This window comes from Medicago truncatula, chromosome 1, assembly GCF_003473485.1.
Source record: "Medicago truncatula cultivar Jemalong A17 chromosome 1, MtrunA17r5.0-ANR, whole genome shotgun sequence".
Taxonomy (NCBI): domain Eukaryota; kingdom Viridiplantae; phylum Streptophyta; class Magnoliopsida; order Fabales; family Fabaceae; genus Medicago; species Medicago truncatula.
In genome coordinates, this window is record NC_053042.1 from 19,440,531 (window position 1) to 19,460,378 (window position 19,848).

Sequence of the window (19,848 nt, forward strand, 5' to 3'; positions counted from 1 at the left end):
GTTAGGTGTAGTCTTGGGTAGGAAAAAGGCCAAGTGTCTTGTTATTAAGGATATTATATTTTTTATGTAAAATTTACTATTTTGGAAATTCAAGGAGAAAATTATTTATTGTTATTTTAGAATTGATGAGTTTTACGTTACTAAGATTAATATTTTTTAAAGAAATTATTCATCTTTTCACTAAGAATTTTGGTAATTAACGTCCGAAAAATCGGATCGTTACAAGAGATTTATCAGGTTGAATAGTGATAATTATTCTTGCACAATCCTCAATGTTAATGGTAGTTGTATGAGCACCCTCGTGAGAGCTGGTTTTGGTGGAATTATTTAGAATAATATCGGATATTATTTATCAGGTATCTCAGGCTATATTAATGATTCTTCTGACATCCTGCATGCCGAGCTTCACACTATATATTAGGGGCTTATTTTGACAAAAAGCTTGAATACAATTGAGCTTGTTTGCTATACCGACTCCTTGCATTGTATAAACCTCCTCAAAAGTCCGTCTATGTGATACCATGTGTATGTTGTCTTGATCCAGGATGTGAAGGATCTGATTAGGCAAGGTAATGTAACTTTTTACCACACTCTTAGAAAGGGTAATCAATGTGTAGATTTTATGACCAAACATGGAGCAGGTTCAGATACTGAGCTGCCATACCATGTCTCTCCTCCAGCTGATCTCTTAGATCTCCTCAGGATGGACACAGTTGAAACTCTATTCTAGAGAGTAGTTCCTTCTTTTTTCTTGCTTCTATTTTTTTTCTTTCATTTCCCCTGTAAAAAGAAAACAAGATAAAACATATGGAAACCAATATATAACAAATAAATTATTTGACAAGAAGAAAAAAAAGTGTTGATATATCCCTATAAATTTAATTTACAATATATAAATTTAACAATTAATTTGAGCAAAATTTTTTAACATTTAATAAAATATTAGATGTTATTAAAAAATAAACAAAATTTATTTGATTAAATTTAAAATATTGATAAGTAATTTATTGAAAATAATAAATTTAAAAATAGTTTTGTAATCAAAATTTATAGATTAAAATGAATATTATTTTTTTAAAAAAATTAATATGAATTTCTTGTAAGTATAGGTTTATAAATATCTTTTGTCAAATTTAAATCTAAAAAAGTTAATAAATATTCTTGTATGGTGTAATATGTGTCGTTGTCATATCATCAAACAAATATTTATTTCGTCACTATTATATTATATTCTTATCCCATAACTTGTTTATTTATATTCACTGCGCAGCAGTGATTAAGTTTCATCACAATTCTTTAGTAAAATGATATATATTTAAAAAGATTCTCATTGTCTTAATAAATGTAAAAAAAGTTAATAAATATTCTTCTATCTTATAATATGTCATTATCATGTCATCAAACAAATATTCATCTCATCATTGTTATATCATATTCTTATCCGATGAATAACTGATGTGCAGCAGCACAGCGGTGATTAAGTTTCATCCCAATTTTTTAGTAAATGAAAGTATTTTAAAAGATTCTCAGTGTTTTGAAATCAAATAAAAATCATCTTATACATCTATAAATAATTCTCTCATAAAAAAGTCATACCCCATTTTTTTTTAAAAAAGAAACCGTAAAAAATTGATATATTTTATTTCCCTATATATAAAACCGCCTTTCCCACTCCCCCACTACACAAACCACTCTCTTCAGCTCAGTGAGTAGTTTTTTCTGTCATTTCGGTTTGATTCCTTCGTCTCTCTCTCTCTCTCTCTCTCAACAAACACAAACAAGGTTTGTCTTTTCCTCTTCTTCTCACTAAGTTTATACATAGTTACTCATTTTTATTACTCCATGAAAATGTTTGGTTCTTTCTTCAATAATGCTCTTACTATGTTCAAGTAGTTTGTCTAATCTTCTACTGTTTGTTTCACTGTTTCTCCTAAAGTTTTAGTTTTTATGTTTCTTTATATGCTAATGTTCAAACCCTTTTGTGAAAATATGCATAGTTTCTGATTTTGACTCACTCTTTCAACTCCTTAACGGAGAAGTTTTGTTCTTGAATAATGTTGTTACTATGCATGAGTAGTTTCTCTGATCTTTCAACATTTCTCCTAAAGTTTTAGTTTTTATGATTCTCTATATGCTTTTGTTTAACCCCTTTTGTGAATGTGATTTTTGACTCACTGGAAAAGTTTGGTTCTTGAATAATGTTCTTACTATGTGGGTATGAAGTAGTTTTTTCTGATCTTTCAATATTTTTCAAAAAGTTTTAGTTTTTATGATTCTTTATATGCTAATCTATAAACCCTTTTCTTGTTTCACCATAATAATGATAAATGATTGGTTTTAATTGATTTTTTGTTCTTCAGGTATTAAAAATTGAAACTTTCTTGGGTCAACACTTTAATGTGCCATGATTTATAGTATTAATTAATGATAAATATTCTTTTATTTTCTTTTTGAAGGTGTTTTCATTTACTGATGAAGATGCAAAGTTCAAAATCTTTTGGGAGAAAACGTGAAGAATGGTCATACACTAAGAACCTTTCATCTTCTGACAAGATAAGTAGTGACACTGTTTTGAAACGGAGAAAGGTGAATAAAGCATTAACAATTTTTAGGGACTTATCACACAAACTCTATTGTGAATACAAGTCAAACCAACCTGTAAAATTGAAAGCAAAATTAAGGGCTTTGGCCGAAGCTACGAGGTTTATGAAAGCGAAACGTCAATGGGAAAACACCGGAAAAAGATTAGGGCATGTAGATGGAATTGAAGTTGGTGACCAATTTCAATATAGGGCCGAACTTATTGTAATCGGTCTCCATCAACAACACTGTTGTGGTATTGATTATTTGGGTAAAGGGGAGAATTCTTTGGCAACCAGCATTGTTGTAACTCATAGATATGCTAATGTTATGAAGTCTTCAGGTTGTTTGCTTTATGAAGGTCATGGCGGTAACCCTAATATAAGGGACAGCGTTGCGCCTCATGATCAGAAATTGGCGCGCGGAAATCTTGCTTTGTGGAATAGTATGAATGCTGGGAGTCCTGTTAGGGTTATATTGCAGGTTTCTGAAAAATGTGAAGTGATGGAAGAGTTGAGCAACAATGTTTCTTATTCATACATATATGATGGGTTGTATTTTGTGGACAATGTGACTCGAGTAAGAGGACAATTTGGAAAACTTGTTTTCAAGTTTGTGCTTAAGAAAATGTCCAACCAACCTGCTAGTGTTTCCCCTGGAGATGTTATGGAATCCAAAACTTTCGTAAAGAGACAAAAGTCTAAAGGTCTTGTTCTCTCCAAGGAAGTTGTTCGAATCAATGATATTTCGGAGGGCAAAGAAAAGCTTCCTATTCGGGTGGTGACACCTGTAAGCTATGTGGAGATACCTAAACCCTTCGGTTACCTAGTCAATATGACTTATCCAAAGATGAATCGTTCAATGCTAGGTGGTGGATGTAATTGTGCGAATGCATGTGTTGATTGTCTTGAATGTGTTTGCATAGCTAAGAATGGTGGGACATTAGCCTATGATGGTAACAGAAAACTTGTTTCTCCTATGAAATCATCCTTTATATATGAGTGTGGCTCTTCTTGCTTGTGTTCGTCGTCTTGCATCAACCGAGTGAGTCAATCCGGTATTCATTTCCAACTTGAAATCTTCAAAACAAAATCGAAGGGGTGGGGTGTTCGAACACGCTCTTTCATTCCATCCGGAAGCTTTGTGTGTGAGCTCATTGGAGAAGTTGTTCATCTCAACAACCAAAAAGTTGGATCAAATCTACATGTTGATGACTATATAATTAATATAGGTAATGTTTTTCGTTGAAGATAAATATTTAATATCTTGTTTAGTTTATGTTGAAGCTTCATTTGATTGATGTTGTATGCATTTTGCAGGTGCTTCTGGCAAGGGCTGCATTGATGCAACTAGGCATGGAAACATAGGAAGGTTTATAAATCATAGCTGTTCTCCTAACCTATGTGTGAAAGATGTTATGTATGATCACAGTGATAAGAGTTTACCCCACAAAATGTTGTTTGCTACAAAGGACATACCCGCAGGTAGAGAGCTGAGTTATGATTACAATTGCTGTAAGGTGAATTTCAAGGTTTTGAGTAAAATTTGCTACTGTGGTTCATTGGAATGCAATGGACAAATATATATTGAAGGTATTGATTTTGAATTGTTTATATATATATGAAGTGCTTCTTTTGATATTTTAGCTTTGAATAAATTTTAAGATCTATTCCATATCAACATATTTAAATAAGTAATTTGACTCATGTTTAAATGCACTAATGGTCTAATAGACCAATAAGTCTCAACCCGGTTTTTATATTTAACCTGACATCTTAGACAATTTAATTATATATGGTTAACACATTTCAGTTTTAGTTTATAGGGTTAAATATGTTTTTGGTCCCTGTAAATATACTAATTTTTTCGTTTTAGTTCCTCTAAAATTTTACTTCAACTTTAGTCCCTATAAAATTTTCAGTCCCTATTTTTAAGTTATTTTTTATATTTTTTAATGAAATTGTGCTGAAATGTGTAGAATATTGTAAAAAAAAAAATCACAAAAAAAGTTGGAATTTTTTAACAAAACACAAATTTAATATGAATTTTTTTAACCGTAAAAAATTGTAAAAATTCATATTAAATTCATGTTTTGTTAAAAAATTATAATTTTTTTAGTGAGAGATTCTTATAATATTAAGAATTTTTCTGAAATTTTTTATTTAAAAATATGAATTATACATATGAGTTTACTTTAAAAGAGGGATCAAAAGTAGTGGTTGAAAGTTTTATAGGGACTAAAAATTGAAGAAAAATTTTAGAGGGATTAAAATGAAAAGTTTGAATATTTATAGAAACCAAAAACATATTTAACCCTAGTTTATATATGTGTGTGTCAAAAATTAATGTAAGCGTAAATTTATGTGTTTGATTTGACGCTTGAGCCTCCAAACTCTTGTCAAGTTGTGTTGTTACCGTGGTTCATTGAAGCTTTGTTTTTTTAATGGCAAATGTTAGTAGTTAATATTTAGATTAATTTTTTATTCTTGACTTCTACTCAACCCTCCTTCGGGGGTTTCTAGAAGTACATAAACGTAAAATTTTGTTGTGATTTCTAGCCACACTGAAAACTTACTGCAAGAGTGGGATGACAATGGGTATCCATTGGAAGAGTATTATAGTGTTCATCCCTATAGTTGCATAATAGATGGTGCGCCGCATATTAAGAATATTATTCACATTCTTAAAAAAGAATATTGTTCCCATTGACTTGAGTAGATCTTGTAACTTAAATTATATTTATATATATATATTCTTTAATAGCATTGACTTTTGTAGATCTTGTAACTTAAATGTATGGTAAGGAACTATAAAAGAAAATAAACAATTAATTTTATATTGAAAGTATAAATGTTTAAACTTTTGTGAAGTTGAATACACATTTTTAAAAAGATTATTTTATATTTAGCTTCTTAACTTGGCCTTAAGGGCACAAGTTAACATTTTCCTAAATGTATTTATATACTTTTTTCTTTAATAGCATTCATAGCTGTCATTAAATATTAATATTAGTAATTGATAAAACGAAATTCAAGCCTTGATTATATACATTTATGTTTCATCATTGTTATTTTTCAGGGCAACGGTATGATGGGCGCTTAATGAAGAACTTGGATTTTAAGAACCAGCAATTAGGGTGTATATAATGCTGATTTAGATGTCTAATTACTCTAGTCATATTTTGAATTTTGGATTTTATTCATTTATTTGTTTGTTTATGCATTAGGATTAACACAGGCCTGGGGTTTTAATGTTGGCAGGGTCTAACTATTATGTAATAGGATTATAATTAGTACCTCTTAAAAAAGGATTATAATTAATATAATGGAAATATTAACGAGTGTCCCTTATAGGTTTAAAATGGTAAGCGCATGTTAACAACACTCTTAGTAGTTGGTATAATCCCTAGGTTTTTAATGTTATAAGTCTGATTGCACAGTCCAGGGAAGTAGGAAATTATTTGCGAAAACACTTTCATTTGATTGAATGGTCAGGAAAAAATTATTAATTTTACTTGGTTTGTAAATTTTAATTCGTTCCTTTAAAAAAAAAAAAAATTGTTCTAGAATGAAACGCATGGTTTTTCTTCGTAATACAAAACTCATGGTTGATTTTTGCATGAAGTAATTTCACATTAAAAATATTATAATAAAATAGATTAAATTCTCAAGAATTCATATAACCCCTCCAATACAACATTTTATTTCACATATACGAGGAGAGTTTTGTATTATGAAAAAAAATTAACCTTCCAAAACCCTCACATCTCAATGTTCTCTATTTCTTTCTCCTTCAAACTCGTAAATAAAATCTTGAGTTTTTCTACTTACACCCTAGTTAATCATGGTTGCATTCCAAAATGACAATATTACCCTTTCATAAAATTTGATTTTCAAAAAGCCTATTCTTTCTTTTTTGGTTACACCCCAAAACCCTTCTTCCAAAACCATAATTCTCCAATCGATCGATTGTGTTCTGCGAAGATTTTCAAAACCATATTTTCTCACGTCCATTCATGATTTCAAAGAAAATTCGAAGCAAATCAGGTTAGCAAGTGTTGTTCTTCAATCGATTGTGTTTTTCTTGTTATGGGTTCTCAGTTTTGATTTTGTGTTTTCCTTGTTCTGCGATTTTGTAAACTCAGTTTAAGTAGGTTCATGTAAACTCAGTTTAAGTATGTTCATGTAAACTCATTTTAAGTAGGTTCATGTAAACTAAGTTTACATAACCTACTTAAACTGAGTTTAAGTTAACCTTGCCAATGTAAATTAAAACCGTAATCGTACAGTGCATCAGTGCAGTTGAAGGAAAAAAATTGAAACTAGCAAATAGAAGAAGAAATTCACTTACTTATATCCAATTGAGTATGGATGAAAAATATTTTGATTCACTCTTTAATTTTCATGGAGATTGATATTGAACATCAAATTGTTTGATCGATCGCTTTGTGGGGTGAAAGAGGGTGAAACTCACTGACAATGAATAAAATTAAGATTTTAAGAAAATTTATATAAAAGGACAATTTTAGTATTATAAAAAAATTTTAAAAAAATTTAGGTGTAACCAAAAAAATATGGGGTGTAAATAAAAAAACTCTAAAATCTTAGGGAGTATTTTGTTTTACCAATGAAAACTAATTCATATGATTAACATCAAAATTGCGGTATAAATTATATAACATAATTCTAGACATATACATGAAATAAATGTTTATCATAAGTGTTTTGTTTATCCGAATAGACACTATGAGGGGAAAAATGCCATTTTCAATCCTAAAATAAAAACAGGTAGGTTAACCATTTTTGGTCTGATTACCAACTAAGAGACTAAAAGTGGGTTTTTCATTCTCCTTTCTACGGTGACACTTGTTAACAGGATTCAAATAAGTTCTATATTTTCATGTGGGACCAAGTAAATTTTCACTCTAATTTAAATATCAATGAAATTGGAATTTTTTGATTAAACTATGCATTAATGAATAATTTTTTTTATGGATGCACTGATTAAAGAATCTATAAATAGAAATTTTATTTTAAAAATATAAACTGTTAGTACTTTTTATAAATAATGATTACATTACTTTTTAATAAAAATTTATTTCTTTTGGTGTTTAATCAATGTCCCGAGGACACCAATAATATCAATAGTGCTCTAGTGAGAGGCAGCTGTCAACTTCCATTTTCATGATTTACATCCTCTTCTCAATGACTCATTTTCTGCAACTGCTATCCTTTTGCCATTTTTTTGTATTCCCCTACCTCTGCGTCTCTGCCCTAGCCATAAATTTACACACACAAATGATGACATGGTGAAACTGACAACAATTTACTTTACCCGAATCCAAGGCAGAAAAAGGGTGAAGGGACTTGGTTATAATCCAATAGGTAACTAGGGCCTAGGGGAGAGGGAGTTCAGTCATTAACCAAGCAAGAGAACCAAAATATTCAAGAGATAAAACAAGGGAGAGGTGGTTGGTCTAGTTCACTTCAATGCATACATACAATAGATACAAGTAGATATTTAAGATCAAAATCACAAACAATTGTGTGATTAGTCGTAAGAAGTTCTAAAGGTGAAATGTGTGATAACTTCATTGGTCTTGACTTTCCTTAAAAAAAAAAAAAACTTCATTGGTCTTGACTTGGGTTTTTTAAAATGTTAGTAACACTTATTTTAACATTTTTTTTTAACAATTATTTTTTTATTGAATGAAATATACATTTATTTCGTAATTTTATATGACACTTATTACCAAAGTGGGGGATTTAAATGTATTTGCCCCAATAAAAAATGTTTTAGAAAGAGTGTTAAAACGAGTGTTGCTAACATTAATAAAAATATACCATCTTAGGTAGTATGTACTACTTATACATTCATACACAATTATGATATTTGTCCACGTAATCACCACACACAAAAAATTCATCTATTTTATCTCTTACACACTCTCACATGAAGTGATATATTGTGTATATGAAGAAAAAAGTGTCGATGAAACATTATCCTACTTAAAAAAACCAACTACTATAGATTGCTTTAAACAACCACCGGTAAAGTAAAAACTATTTGCATCAACTATAGATTACTTAAATTCTACATGACAATTTAGCCTCATAAAAAATAAGTTGGCTTATCCATTTTAGTTCATCCAATTAAATATGCTCTTAGGCATTCTAGAATCATTCATCACATCGTACCGAATAGCATTACCATTGAAACATTGATCCTTCCCTTGCATTCAATTATCACAAATTACCCTATATTGTATAGAATCATCCAATTACCGCAAATTACCCCTGTAAATTCAATTATCACAAAAATTAGAGAGAAGAGATTGTAGGTAGAAGACGAAAAGAGGGTACAAAGGCAGGGATATGATTAATAATAGGATTAAAGTATAGTGCCAAATTAATACATCAAACAAGAGATATGAATATCTTGTCTTTGTCCCCGTGAGCTTTGCTCAGTTGGTAGGGACAAATGCATTTTATATGCAGGGGTCAGGGTTCGAACCCCGGACACCCCACTCCTCCACATTTAAAATGTGTGAGCTCCAGCCACTAAACTACCTGATAAAAAAAAAAATATCTTGTCAAAAAAAAGAGATATGGATATGATATGATAGATACAATAAATTTATAATTTATTATATCTTATCTACTTATCCTGACCATCTAACTGTGTTCCTAAATTCTCATGTTTTGGGTTGAAGTATGCTTTGTCATTCGTTTTATTTAACTTCTTGATTATCCAAAAAAAGACCCATCCAAGAAAAAAACATGCTCCTTCCATTAAATCAAATCACCACTAATTTTTATTTATTAATTTTGTTATGTCTGCAGCAATTTAATCTAATTTTTTTCCGCTCATTTACTTTATTAGGTTTGTAAATTATTTAACTTAACAAATTTGATCTAAAAAAATTCTTATTTATTAATTTTGTTATGTCTGCAGCAATTTAACCTAATTTTTTCCGCTCATTTGGTTTATTAGGTTTGTAAATTATTTAACTTAACAAATTTCATCTAAAAAAATTCTTATTTATTAATTTTGTTATGTCTGCAGCAATTTAACCTAATTTTTTCCCGCTCATTTGCTATAATAGGTTTGTAAATTATTTAACTTAACAAATTTCATCTAAGAAAATTCTTATTTATTAATTTTGTTATGTCTGCAGCAATTTAACCTAATTTTTTCCTGCTCATTTGCTTTATTAGGTTTGTAAATTATTTAACTTAACAAATTTCATCTAAAAAAATTCTTATTTATTAATTTTGTTATGTCTGCAGCAATTTAACCTAATTTTTTTCCGCCCATTTGCTTTATTAGGTTTGTAAATTATTTAACTTAACAAATTTCATCTAAAAAAATGCATAGCATCAATTTCATTCCTATCCTCTTGCCTTTTTTTTTATGAGCATATCTTTATCCTTATTTAGGTCTACAGCAATTTAACCTAATTTTTCCCCGCTCATGTTTGTTCTAGAGACTATGAACATATCAATTATCACGTTTGATGCCTTCTATTTTATACTTTTTTTTTTTGGATTTTTTTTTTATAATTTTTTGTACAGGAAATATTTTGTACACTTATTTAATACTAAAAAAATGGATCACACCAATTTCATTCATATCCTCTTGCTTCTTTTTTTTTTGACAATATTTTGTACAAAATATTAGAATATTTTGTACAAAATATTAGAAAAATTCATGCACTAATTTCATGCCTTTTTTTTTTTACAATATTTTGGACTTTTTTTTTTTTGAACCAATTTCATGCCTTTATTTCATTCCTATCATGTTGCCTGTTTTTTTTTTACAATATTTTATATTTTTATTTAATACGTTTACAAACAGAATACCCTAATTTCCATGCAAACTCGGCTACTTTAATTTCCATATAAATTTGGTTATATATACCAAGCCCTAAACGTGTTTCTCTCAAAAAAAAAAAACTAAACCGTGTAAAAATTTCACACACAACACAAAAATCATATATTTGATATTTAGAGCTTTGCAAATGGAAAGACGTGACCTTACAACTTATTTTTTCACCGTGACCAATTATATATTGCATTTTATTATTCGTATATCAATCCCTTTACAATAAATTTGAGCGGAGCACGGATCAAAAATCTAATATTTATCAACGCATCCTTATATCTCTAAAAGCCGTGGGCTCATTGTTAATTCAGTTAAATCACATAGTTGAGCTCATTTGTTTTACAAACATATTACTCCCTCCGTCCTAATTTATAAGCAAAAAAACACTAATTCACACTTATTAAGAAAACTAACATTTAGTGATTTGAGGTATAATTTTTTGTGTTCTCCTCGGAATAAGTTTCATGAAAAGATGTAAAAATAATTCTCAATTAGTTAAAAATCATGGAGAACATAAAAAGAAGAACAAATTAAATGCAACTTGCATTTAATTTTACATTGGAAAAGATGATTTGTTTGAAAAAACATAAAGATAGCATCAAAATTGGTATTTTTTGCTTATATTTTGAGACAGAAAATGAGATTTTTTTGCTTATATTTTAAAACGGAGGGAGTATTTTGGTTGATAAAATTTTTTATTTTTTTTGTTTAGTAGCTAGAGCTCACACAATTTAATTGTGAAGAAATGGAGTGTCCGAGGTTTGTACCCCAGTCCCTGCATATAATATGCAAATCCCTACCGCTCACGGGGATTTTTTGGTTGTTAAATTTACTACATTCAAAACATTCTTAATCTTTATTTTCATGTATTATTTGACATAAAATACACTAGGTAAAATAAAATAAAATAGATTTTCCCTCTACTAGTATAGTATTCGTATTTTATCCCAAACAAAGCACAGCCAATGCCGTGACAAACCAGAGAGAACTGAGAACTGATTAGTCTGTAAGTTTTGGTACTCTTTGGAATCATATCGTATTAATATGGAAAGAATCAAATGAGGGGTTGATTGCAAACCTGCAATAACCAACTTCATCAAATTACTGAAGAACCACCACCTGAAAAAACAGGACATTCCAAGTCTATATTTCCTTTCAAGACATAAAAATGTCCAAGCACAAATATTTGGCATTACAGAGAAAATGATTATTACAAGAGATATATGGAAAATCCATATGAAAATTAAACATGAACAAAGTTCAAAGTAATACGACAATAATCACCAAAACCAATATGCTAGTCTAGGATCCCCAAATCCATCTGATTATTGTACAAATGGAGTATAAGATGAATCAGCCAGATGCTGTCTTCTTTTGCTGGAAAATGACTGCATACACAGGAACTGCAACACCAATGCTGAAAGCTGTGAACACAGCAAGAGACATTTTCAAACCCTGATACTTCATCTTGTCCAAGTTGTACATGTGATATGCATGCATGTACTCTGGCTCGCTATGGCCATGTCCGCCTCCCATCCTCTTCACGCCAGTTGAATGAAAACCTCTACTCACTGTCACAACATAACAATGTCTTCTTGTTAGAAAGTAGACAACTAAACAATGATTTTCCTAGACATCATAAAATAGGAGACATATCTATTGAGAATGATTTTATGTGGAAATGAGAGGTTCTAGTTAGCCATTGGATTAAAATAGATGGCTTAGATTAAAGCGTAATATTAATAACCTCACGCGCCAATATTTTGTATGCCCAATCAAGAACTGCATTAACATTTACCATTGAAACTGACTCATCCCCTCCCATGGGCCACACCTACCCCCAATGGTGATGTTGTTAGCTTTCACACCCACAACCAACAAAGAATGTTTTCCAGCCGATGCCACCCACATTGAAATGTGGATGCTGGTTTTGGAGCCTCAACAGTAGTTTGAGAGGAACCCTGTTGCTCGCTTGATGGGGATTCCACTACCACAATCAACTATGCCACTAACGAAGATGCCAAGCATATAATTCTCTCACACACATTCTCATCTTGGTTTAATTTATTTGAAAGAAAATAATAATAATGGAGCTTAAGCTTATATAAGCTCCCACCATTGATGCATCTTTTTATCACTCTCTGACTTCTACCCTTCTAGGAGTTTAATTCTGAAACCATTGAATATTTGTGCTTATGTTTATTGTTTAAAAAAATGAAATACAATAATTATAATATATAAATACTTGCAAATGAAGTTGATTCATGCGAAACATCCAAGGATGGGGTTCTGTATGTTTGTGAGATTGCATGAGGGTGGTATTTTGTACATTTTGATCCAAGGTTGGGTCTTGAGAAGTATCAGTATGCAAGGATGGTGATATGGGTATTTTGATCAAGATGGCAATGACAATGATAGGAAAAGAAAAGATTGTGAAGATAAAAGTTTCATGTGAGGTTAATAAAATGACCATTTAACCTGAGCCGTAAATTTTTAATCCAATGACTACCAGGAATCCTCTAACTCTCACATAAAAAGGTCATTCTAACAAGATATGTCCCATGTAATACATAAATAAAACTAGAGATCGGTGAATGTTATTAATGATACGATGGTAAAATACCCGATATAGACCTAATTAAACCCAAATTCCTACCTTAATTTATCTATGTCCATAACAACAACAACGAAGCATTATTTTACTGAATGAAACTCAAGCATAGAAATGAGATATGCATATGTTCAATTTTCAAACAACGAAAGCAAAAAATGACACTCAAATTGCAACATTTTAAATGCAGCGAACACACGGACATCAACTGAACTAAGAAATAGTAGGCACTAAAGACCTAAGATATATTAACCAAGTTGTTTGGGCTTCAGTGGCAAGGAGCTTCTTCCAAGGACGTACCCGGGGAATACCGGGTTCGATTCCCAGGGGGAACAACACTTGGCCAGTGTGCATGCCTCTACGCACGAGCCGGATTAGTCGCTCACCATTGGTGGGTTGGAAACCGGTGCGAAAGCCAAAAAAAAAAAAGACCTAAGATATATTTGAAGGGCAACTTAGGGTAGAGAAGGGTAATTGTTTTGGATGTTTAGAAATGTTTCAATCCCCCCGATAACTTGAGGATTTGAATCATCTTCACAGAGTGAAGAAAAGTTATGTTTATGTCATGTCACATTTTCTTGTCCTCTTCATATTTTTTCGACTCCTTTCTTTACACACCGATTCCAAAACGATTCCAAAACAAAAGCCCCTAAGGTCGTGTTAATTTGGAATCAAAACCTAAGAATTACAGCAATTCAACAAAAACCAAAATAAAACACTCATACCCTTCTGATACATTAGTCTACTCTACTGACATAGATTCGAGGACACAACTCTAATAGCGGCAGCAGTATCAATATTTCCGATGCATCTGCACCCACATAGTTATCAAAATTGCAATCACACGGGCCAAATAACACATTTATCACCAACTGTTCATAATTTCAATAACCACAATATAAACACAACCACAACCTAATCTCAATTTAAAACATCGGATTTAACTCAAACCCTCCATTTATTAATAAATCAAATCTCTCTTTTAACATTTCCCCCAAATAAAAACTAATTTGTTATGTTTATAATCAGAAAACAAAAACCTAATATAACCGAAATTGAAAGAAAAAAAATCAGAAAATCTTCTTCAACAGTAATCGGATTCAACATGAAAGAAAAAGTGAGGGATTTGACCTGATTTGGAGATGGAGGATTCAGAAGAAGCAATTAGCTTCGCTGCAGATCTGAGACCGTTGTTCAATGCCATCGTTATCGCAAATTCGATTCGATTCTGTCGCCTTCGAAATTTGTGTTTCTCTTATCAAACAACCCTAGTTTTGCAGAGCTTAACAAAATGTTTCCGAATAAAATAATTGAATATTCGAATTAACGTAAGACTAAGGGGCAAATTAGGATTTTAACGTAAATTTTTTTTATGACCAATTTCCACTTTAAAATTGTAAGGTTTGACAATTTTTTTATCAAGAAATGTTAAAGATTTATGATACTAGTGAACTGATAAGATGGTATAAAATACTATTATAATATATAATACTTTAAATAATATACAGCACTGAGATTTATCAAACTAAGAAAATCAATAGAGAAGAAAATATGATGATATGTTTTGATTTTTCAAAATGATGTGTTTTTACATGAATTAAAGTGTAATATTTATACTACTAAATTTACCATTATTACATGTGTGAAATTATTTGTTTTACTATTCTAATTTGATAATTACATAGGTAATAGATAATTGACTCTTACTATTATAAGTTGACATTATGGATAGATATTTCAACCTAAATAGTAAGAACTATGACTATATGATAATTTATGTTTGGTCAAATGCATCTAAAGATCCTTTAAGTTTTTCGTTTTTCTCAAAGTGATCCTTTAAGTTTCAAAAGCCCCAAACAAGTCCTTTAAGTTCAAAAGTCTCAAACAAGTCATTTTAGTTTTTGAATCGTTTCAAACAAGTCTTTTTAGAGGATGATAATGATGATTCAGATGATAGTAACAAAGAGAATTATCCACCATTTGCCATGCCTAAAAAGATGACTAATTTTAAGTGGGTGTTAGGAGTCATATTTGGTACCAAAGATAAATTCAAGGAAGCAATTATTAAATATGCTATCTACAATATGATTTGTTTGAAACGATTAAAAAACTAAAAGGACTTGTTTGAGACTTATGAAACTTAAAGGACCACTTTGGGAAAAACGAAAAACTTAAAGAACCTTTAAATGCATTTGACCTTTATGTTTTTATATTTTCTTATAACATAAAACAATTTACTTATTTATTGCTATATTCCGAGACCACCCTCATCACTTCACTCTTTAACTCTTTCACTCCAACCATCAAGCCAACCTTTTAATCCCCATTTGATTTGGTTATTTTGTGTGATGATCTTATTAGAGTTTTTGTTACATTAGAGTTTCGTTTAATTTGCAAAACATTAAATACCAAATATTACAAAATATGAAAAATAATATAGAAGAATACATAAATGTATTAGAGAGATAGAGATGTAACATTTTTTATGTTAAAAAATAAAAATATATTTTGGTATTTTTATAATATGTACTCTCTCAACAAAATATTGTCTCATGGTTTATCCAATTCTATAATCAATTTCTAAATCAAACAAAGTAAATAAAAAAAAACTGTGACGTCTAGCCCTCTATTTTTTAGTGAATGGAACACACTATAAATAGTACATTAAAGTTTGATGAGATTTCTTTCTCTGATAGGATTAATTTTTTTCTTTTGTTAGATAGCTTTGTGGTTAAATTCACATATTTAAAATATAGATAATTGAGGAATCAAGAATTTAAACCTTAACGCATTACATATAATATCGACAAAAGTTACCAATTAAGTTATACATACGAGATAAGAGGATTAAAGTTTGTATAGTAAATTAGTAAAATTATTTTAAAACTTGTGTTATCTGGGTTGAAAAGAGGATTATTTTCAAATCCTTTAGTGGTAAAACTTGTGTTTTCAACTTTTCAAAAATATGAAAAAATTATTTTCAATACAAAAAATTAGCTATTGTTGACCCTGTAATTCTTCTTCCACCACACTATTACCATAAGAGGCTAGCCTATTATTGACCACCAAACAAATCCAATCCACTACATCCATTTCCATTGAACTTCACAATCCACACAACCCAATAAACAAACACCAAGCAAACAAAGAGGAAGAAGTATACACTATCCAGTAGTATTAGTGTGTATAATAAATCAATGGCTACAACCAAGCTTGTATTATTATCCTTCCCTGCAGTGCATGTAAACTCAACCACTACCAAAATCAACCCTTCATTCAATTTCCAACATCACCGTACAAGTACTCCAAATGGGTTCTCTCCACTTCGGTCCTTAGCCAACGATTTCTTGGGGGATTTTGGAGCAAGAGACCCTTTCCCAGCTGAGTTGGAAAGTCAATTTGGAGAGAAAGTTATTGGTAGTTATAACACTGAACACAAAATCCTTATCCCAAATATTTCAGCTCTTTCTCTTTCTCAACAGGAGTGTACCCCCATTTCACCTTTACAGAACCCCCTTTCTCAAGATGATGCTAACCAGCTTATAAGAAAGGTAAAACACTTTATCTATAAGCAATTATATATACGGACAAAGCACGCGACACTGATATGTAGACACTTGTAATAATTTGAAAAATGGATGTGATTGAATGTAACCGCGTGTGTTGGTGCATATAGTTATAAAGTTATAACAAAAGGAAATGTTAACTTGTGCCCTTAAGGCACAAGTTTATAAGCCAAATGTAGAAACTTATTTTTGAAAATTGTGCATTCAATGTCTTGAAAGGTTAAAAATTTATATTTTCAATACAAAAGTTTTGTTTTAATTCTTAGAGCACAAGATAACATCACCCTATAACAAATTATTGCTTTGTTATCTATTAACTTATAATGGATTATTGATAGTGTACAATTTATAAATGAATTATCAAGATTAGATTTAAGTAATATTGACTATTTTTGTATAGTTGTGTGTGGGGAGGGAGAGGTGTGTCTAAGTTCATATGTCTGGTTAATCTGAATCTACTAGTGGTTGTTCATAGTTTAGTTTGTGAAAATTTATATTTGTTTATGGATCTTTTGTTTACGAAAGGAGGGATGAAGATGTTTGGAATAGGTTTTGATTTACTCTGAGATTATGCTGCACAAATATAATTACATACTTCATGTTGGAAGGTAATATAGTTGTAGCTTAAAACCCCACCAAGGTTGATGGTACGAGTTGGAACACTGAAGGAGTACTATTAGGAAGTTCAGGTTTCGATATCTGTTACCAACGATTCTCACTCCGTGTAACAAATTAACTACTAACATTTGTCTATAAACGAAAAACGTTGTAAGACATAGGATTAATTTTCGCTGGGAGCAATCCCCTTTGTAAGTAATCTGTGAGTACTCTTCTAAGCCGTGACCTTCGAATGGAGTCACTTCCTTTCATCGTAACTTTCTTTTACCAAAAGAGGGAAATGTAAGCTTAAAATTATATACCTCCTGAACTTGAGTTAATGATCTTTGACCAAAATGTTAATATGATTATGAAGAGAAAGAAGTCGATGAGGATCAAACACTAGTGCCATAACAAGCTATTTATAACACATTTTTACCCTGCAAATTTCATATAAGTCCATTTTGCACTGTCTAGCTTCTTAAACGTTTTTGTTTTCATTTATGTAGGTTTTGGGTTGGAGACTTGTGAATGATGAAGGAATACTTAAACTTCGATGCTTGTGGAAATTGAAAGATTTTAAATGCGGAGTTGAACTCATTAACAGAATCTCTACAGTTGTAGAGACTGCAGGACATTTCCCCAATATCCACATAGAACAACCAAATCTAGTCAGAGCAGAACTATGGACAACATCCATTGGTAAGCCTTAAACCAGTAACCTTCTTATCTACTCCCTCCTATCATTCTTAGCTGTTAGTTTTTTAGAGAAATTTTGTATATTTATACTTTAAAAAATTTCAGTATTACATCAACCGTGGTGAGATGGCACTGAAAAGGTAAAAGTATATAATTGAAATTTTGTTGATTAACAAAGCTAATTCTTCATGTTTGCAAAACAACCTAAAATGACACTTATTTTATATGCAACTTTAAAAAAGACACTTGTATTACCAATTGTTGGTCAGAGTGGAACTAAACTTAGATCCCTTGAGCAAAGTCTCAAGTTTGTGCCTTGTGGGTGGAAAAAATGTGGTTGAGAGTTGAGACAGAAGACCAACTAAATGTGACCAGCCAAGTTTTCCGGCGGAGATTATAATCATCTGCAAGCTGGCATATACTTTGTACCAATAATATGGTTACAAAAGAAAAAAGATATTTGTATAACCTCAGAGAGGGAGTACCTACTACATTTAATGTCATTGGGTGATTTTGATTTTAGTTACTATTGATTGCAAGTTTTCACACTCTATCATGGAACAACCCTTTATCATTCCTCTTTCCTCCTTCCCTAATGGAGATTATGTAGGCACCAAACTCGGTGCAAGCTCTGATTTCACTAAAAATGAGTTTACGAGTAGATGCTAAATTCACACCCAAAAACGTAAACTAGGCAGTTCATGAGTTAGCACTATAGTTTGAGAACACTGGGCACTACTCTAGTGGCAGGGCCTCCTCATAGGCACATCTAGGCTCTAGTTCCTAAAAATAAGTTCTCATCTTGATTTTTAAAGTATGACATTTGAAAGGGTTCAATATTTTGCAGGTGGATTAAGTATGAATGATTTCATTGTAGCTGCAAAGATAGATGCAATAAAGACATCAGATCTTATCCCAAGGAAAAGAGCTTGGGCTTAATGCTCCATGAGCTCCAATCCATAAAGTATTTTGTTATGAATTTTTGTTCAACAAAGAGTTACCACTAATTTGTGTTATTTGATGAAATGTATTATTCTTTGTTCTCATTTTAAGTGTTCTTGCTTCTACCTGAAGTCTGTTAAGTATAATGATTCTCAGCATCAGAAAAATATTGTATACCAGCCATTTATATACATGTCAACACTTCTACATGAGGTTTGAACTAAGAATTAATCATTATGATTTTATTTATTTCTGTGAAAATGGCATACATTTCTGCATACACCAACACTTCCTTTAACATACAACATCAGTTTCATTTATATTTAATTGGGAATTACATCATTGAAATAAAAAGGGACATTTATAACTAAACGGTCACCCTAGAAACAGTTTTTGCAGAATTTACTGTAGGGTGAATTACTCCAAGTTATCTTTTGTTTTGTTTTTCTTAAACAAATCCTTTTTTGTTATAGCCTATATAAGATGTCTGATCTCTCCTTTTATCTAAATATCTAAATATGTTACTCTTAAATCCCCATTTAAATATTTCATAATTTTGTTGCATAATTTTGAAATGAATATACAAAGGAAAAATAAAACAAATAACTGAAAACTGAAAGTGGAATTATTGTGCCAGATCACTAAGGCTCAAAACCAATGAAGGTTAGTCTCTGATTCTCTCGACAGTGTCAAGTTTCACTGAGTTTGCGAGCATTTGGTCTATTTAAAAAGTAAGATACCTACGGATATTCCAAGGTAAATCTATTTCGGTTGAAGCTATTTTAGAACAGTCAAAAATGTCTGTGGAATTGGTTACACGCGAGAGCAAACAGCTTCAATTACTATATAGTTCAATGGTTCTCAAATCCATGGGCGTACCTAGGACTCGTGGGGTAATGCTTCTAGCAGACTGGTAAAAGAGCTGGTTTTGAACGAGGCTGAACTGGTATAGGTATAGTGTTGCTTTTC

General features: G+C 31.0%; 3 protein-coding genes across 3 annotated transcripts; 2 read left to right on the plus strand and 1 right to left on the minus strand.

Moving 5' to 3' along the window:
• Nucleotides 1–1,698: 1,698 nt before the first annotated feature.
• On the plus strand, nt 1,699–5,915 carry LOC25483196 (histone-lysine N-methyltransferase, H3 lysine-9 specific SUVH5). Its single transcript, XM_039834856.1, has 4 exons — nt 1,699–1,782; nt 2,457–3,811; nt 3,900–4,172; nt 5,659–5,915. The coding sequence occupies exons 2-4, from the start codon at nt 2,473–2,475 to the stop codon at nt 5,724–5,726; spliced, it is 1,680 nt and encodes a 559-aa protein (XP_039690790.1). The 5' UTR covers nt 1,699–1,782; nt 2,457–2,472; the 3' UTR covers nt 5,727–5,915.
• Nucleotides 5,916–11,584: 5,669 nt separating this feature from the next.
• On the minus strand, nt 11,585–14,397 carry LOC25483197 (uncharacterized). The gene is made up of 2 exons (XM_013611850.3): nt 14,207–14,397; nt 11,585–12,035 (listed from the first exon to the last, which is right to left on the minus strand). Exons 1-2 carry the CDS (start codon nt 14,277–14,279, stop codon nt 11,818–11,820), a joined length of 291 nt encoding a protein of 96 aa, XP_013467304.1. The 5' UTR covers nt 14,280–14,397; the 3' UTR covers nt 11,585–11,817.
• A 1,713-nt stretch (nt 14,398–16,110) lies between these two features.
• Nucleotides 16,111–19,128, plus strand: LOC25483198 (probable pterin-4-alpha-carbinolamine dehydratase, chloroplastic). Its single transcript, XM_013611851.2, has 3 exons — nt 16,111–16,626; nt 17,748–17,940; nt 18,785–19,128. The coding sequence occupies exons 1-3, from the start codon at nt 16,273–16,275 to the stop codon at nt 18,874–18,876; spliced, it is 639 nt and encodes a 212-aa protein (XP_013467305.1). The 5' UTR covers nt 16,111–16,272; the 3' UTR covers nt 18,877–19,128.
• Nucleotides 19,129–19,848: the final 720 nt, after the last annotated feature.